At 59.0% G+C, this 3,310-nt stretch overlaps 1 protein-coding gene across 7 annotated transcripts in view; it reads left to right on the top strand.

The window, feature by feature from the left end:
• Nucleotides 1–3,310, top strand: part of TUBGCP6 (tubulin gamma complex associated protein 6) — a 29,633-nt gene that overhangs the window by 23,450 nt on the left and 2,873 nt on the right. For 5 of the 7 annotated variants that reach the window (XR_005196385.1, XM_017504881.1, XM_037730070.1 and 2 more), the window contains exons 14-16: nucleotides 1,268–1,406; nucleotides 1,701–1,775; nucleotides 1,961–3,279. Coding sequence is in view for 6 of the 7 variants with exons in the window: in XM_017504881.1 (XP_017360370.1) it covers nucleotides 1,268–1,406; nucleotides 1,701–1,775; nucleotides 1,961–3,279 (1,533 nt within the window). In the remaining variant the exon portion in view is untranslated. The remainder of the gene's footprint in view (nucleotides 1–1,267; nucleotides 1,407–1,700; nucleotides 1,776–1,960; nucleotides 3,280–3,310) is intronic. The other 2 variants (XM_037730071.1, XM_037730069.1) reach the window with 2 other exon arrangements.

Below are 3,310 nucleotides of genomic sequence, written 5' to 3'. Positions count from 1 at the left end.
ATGGTCTCGATCTCTTGACCTCGTGATCCACCCGCCTCGGCCTCCCAAAGTGCTGGGATTATAGGCTTGAGCCACCGCGCCCGGCCACTATTTTTTTTGAGACAGTCTTCTTCTGTCGCCCAGGCCGGAGTGCAATGTTGCGTGGAATCTCAGCTCACTGCAACCTCCACCTCCCAGGTTCAAGTGATTCTCCTGCCTCAGCCTCCCAAGCAGCTGGGATTACAGGTGCCCGCCACCACGCCCAGCTAATTTTTCTAATTTTAGTAGAGATGGGGTTTCACCATGTTGGCCAGGCTGGTCTCAAACTCCGGACCTCAGGTGATCTGCCTGCCTCAGCCTCCCAAAGTGTTGGGATTACGTGTCCGGCCGAGATGGTGTTTGTCCAGCACAGCATTTGAGTCTGTCTCCCGTGTTGTCATCAGCCTGTTGCTAGTCTTGAGTAGAGCTGGAGCCTTCAAGGGGCTGTTTGGGGTTTTAGAGAAGGACCCTCTCAGGAGGGTCTGGCTGCTTCCCGCTCAGCCCCACACGATGCTCAGTTGTCTCAACCTTAGATCCGTTTATGGAGCCAGTGAGGGACATTCGTGGAGGGGTGCGTGTGCCTGTGTGCACATGTTCGTATGCGTTTTTGCATGCGTACGTGTTTGCGCATGTATGTGAGTAGATGCTGTCCCATTAACACATGGAGAAAACCAGGCCTGGACACCATGTCTCTGGCCTGTGGTGGGCAAATTAGAGCTGGCCGGTTCAGGTTTGAGCCAGGGTCCCAGTGGAGCCCAGCACAAATTGCCTGCTGGAGAAAAGCTCAAAATCAGGGGGCATGATAGGTGAGGCCGGCTTTGAATTCAGCAAATAAAGCGTTTGTGTTGGTTTTGCTTCATGTACTTTTTTGCATTAGTTTTCAATTCTCAGGTCTGCACCTGTAGGAGAAGAGGCCTTGCTTCTTAGGGGCCTGGGGCCCTCAGCATCCTGCTCACCCCTTGCTTCAGGCCATGCAGGATCTTATTCTGGTTTTCATCCAACAGACCTTGCTGAGCCCTGGCTGGGCACCGACTTGCCAAGGTTTCCCAGCCTGGCAGGTGGAAGGGCCTGCCTGGTGCCGCCCTGCAGGTGCTGTGAGGGCCCAGAGCTATCCGGCCCTGGCAGGGGGAGATTAGAGGCAGGGGCCCACTGGGGCCTCTGTTGTGCAGAACCATTCTCCCCCGAGGGGCGCCAGGTGGATGGGACGGGGTGACTCTTGTGGCTGTGTCCTCTCTGGGTGTGGCTTCAGGCAGGCGCTGGTCGACCACTACAGCAGGCTCTCTGCAGAGGCAGCTCGTCGGGAGCAGAAGGCGCTGTGGAGAATCCAGAGGCACCGACTGGAGAGTGCACGGCTTCGCTTTCTCTTAGAAGATGAGAAACGCATTCGGGTATCTCAGCAGCTTTAGGTGGCAGCTCTTCCCCTGGGCTTTGGGGGTCTGGTAACCCCCTGGAACTGCACACAGACCTGCGTGCTCTTATGGGAGTGGGCTGGTGGTTCTCATGTTTGTAGCAGTGCCACTGAATTGCAGATAGAGGTGGTGAGGAGCTCGTGGTTTTGGAGTGCTGGGGTCCCAGTGGAGCCCAGCACAAGCCTTGTCTGGTTCAGTGTACATGGCTGCTGTGGGCGTAGGGGCCGTGCTTTTCTCCAGCTCTGCTGGTCATCCCTCTGGCTTAAATTTCAGGAGATGCTGAAAGCGATGACTGAGGCTCACCAGCCCCAGGAGCCGGCAGACTTTCTCTTGAGCCCACACTCCCAGGTGAGTGGCAGAGCAGAACCCAGGGTGCCCTAACTCTGAGCTGGGGGTGCTGGGCCTGACTGTTTGCCATAGCCCTTGGCACCTGGTGAGTGTCGGTCATGGCTGCAGAGCTGAACTTGGGGGACAGAGTTTGAGGGCTCAGGGAGCCTGAGACCAGACTGGGTCCAATGTCATGTGTGTTTCAGGTCACATCTGGCCCTGAGCACCCAGATGGAGGCCAAGGCTGTGATTCTAGGACTGCAGAGCAACATTCGGCTTCCTGGGATTGCCCGAACAGGCCAGACCTGCGGACCCCACAGCCCCTTAAGCCTCTAGCAGTGGGAGCTGGTGGTCCAGGGCTGCAGCAGGCAGAGGAGCCTGGGTCCTTCTCTGACGGCCTCAGCCTTGGAGACTTCCTACCTGTGGGCCCAGGGGCTGAGCAGTCTTTGCAGACTGGCACGGTCCCTCTCCTGGAGGCAGCGCTGCAGACCATCAGCTCAGACCTGCCCGCTTCAGCTCCTGGGGAGGCACCTTCATCGGCCAGCACTCAGCCCTCCAAGCCACAGGAGTACGACTTTAGTACTGTCCTGAGGCCGGCTGTGGCCGCCTCACCTTCACCAGGGCCCCTCCAGGCTGCAGAGTGCAGCTTTCTGCCTCCCTCACACCCACCCAGGTGTGCCGCCCTGGAGGAGGGGAGCAGTCAGCACACAGAGCAGCTTTTTGGGCATGTGTCAGGGGGTGGTGTTCCCACAGGGGGCTACAATTCTGGAATAGCTCCCACTCAGCCACGGTGGAACACCCATGGGCACATGTCCGATGCCAGCATCAGGGTCAGGGAGGAAACGTCAGATGCGGCTCCCACCCGGCCACGGTGGAACATCCATGGGCACGTGTCTGATGCCAGTATCAGGGTTGGGGAAAACGTGTCTGACGTGGCTCCCACCCGGCCACGGTGGAACATCCATGGGCACGTGTCTGATGCCAGCATCAGGGTTGGGGAGAACGTGTCAGACGTGGCTCCCACCCGGCCACGTTTGAACATCCATGGGCATGTGTCTGATGCCAGCATCAGGGTTGGGGAGAACGTGTCAGACGTGGCTCCTACCCGGCCACGGTGGAACACCCATGGGCACGTGTCAGACGCCAGCATCAGCTTGGGGGTATGTGTGTCGGACGTACCTCCCACTCGGCCACGGTGGAACACCCATGGACCCATCCCTCCGCCCCACGTGATGTTGGGGGCCCTCTCACCAGAAACTGAGTCCAACACACCCAGGCCCCAACAGAGCCTCCTTGGCCACACGTCCCAGTCAGCGCTCAGCCTGGGAGCACGGAACGCTGCTCTGGATTGTGGGCCACAGCTGCCTGTAGAAGTGGGGCCATCTCTCTCCTCCCCCAGCTTAGGCTGTGGGGAGGAGCGCGTCAGCATGGGAGAGAATGTGTCAGACATGGCTCCCACTCTGCCACAGTGGAACATCGAGGGACACGTGTCCGACAACACCATCAGCGTGGGAGAGAACGTGTCGGACGTGGCTCCCTCCCAGCCACAGTGGAAC

The sequence above is a fragment of the Cebus imitator genome, unplaced genomic scaffold (assembly GCF_001604975.1).
Source record: "Cebus imitator isolate Cc_AM_T3 unplaced genomic scaffold, Cebus_imitator-1.0 Scaffold329, whole genome shotgun sequence".
In the NCBI taxonomy this organism is placed as follows: Eukaryota; Metazoa; Chordata; class Mammalia; order Primates; family Cebidae; genus Cebus; species Cebus imitator.
Note: the sequence above shows the minus strand (reverse complement) of the source record. Positions and strands in the feature narration are given on the sequence as shown.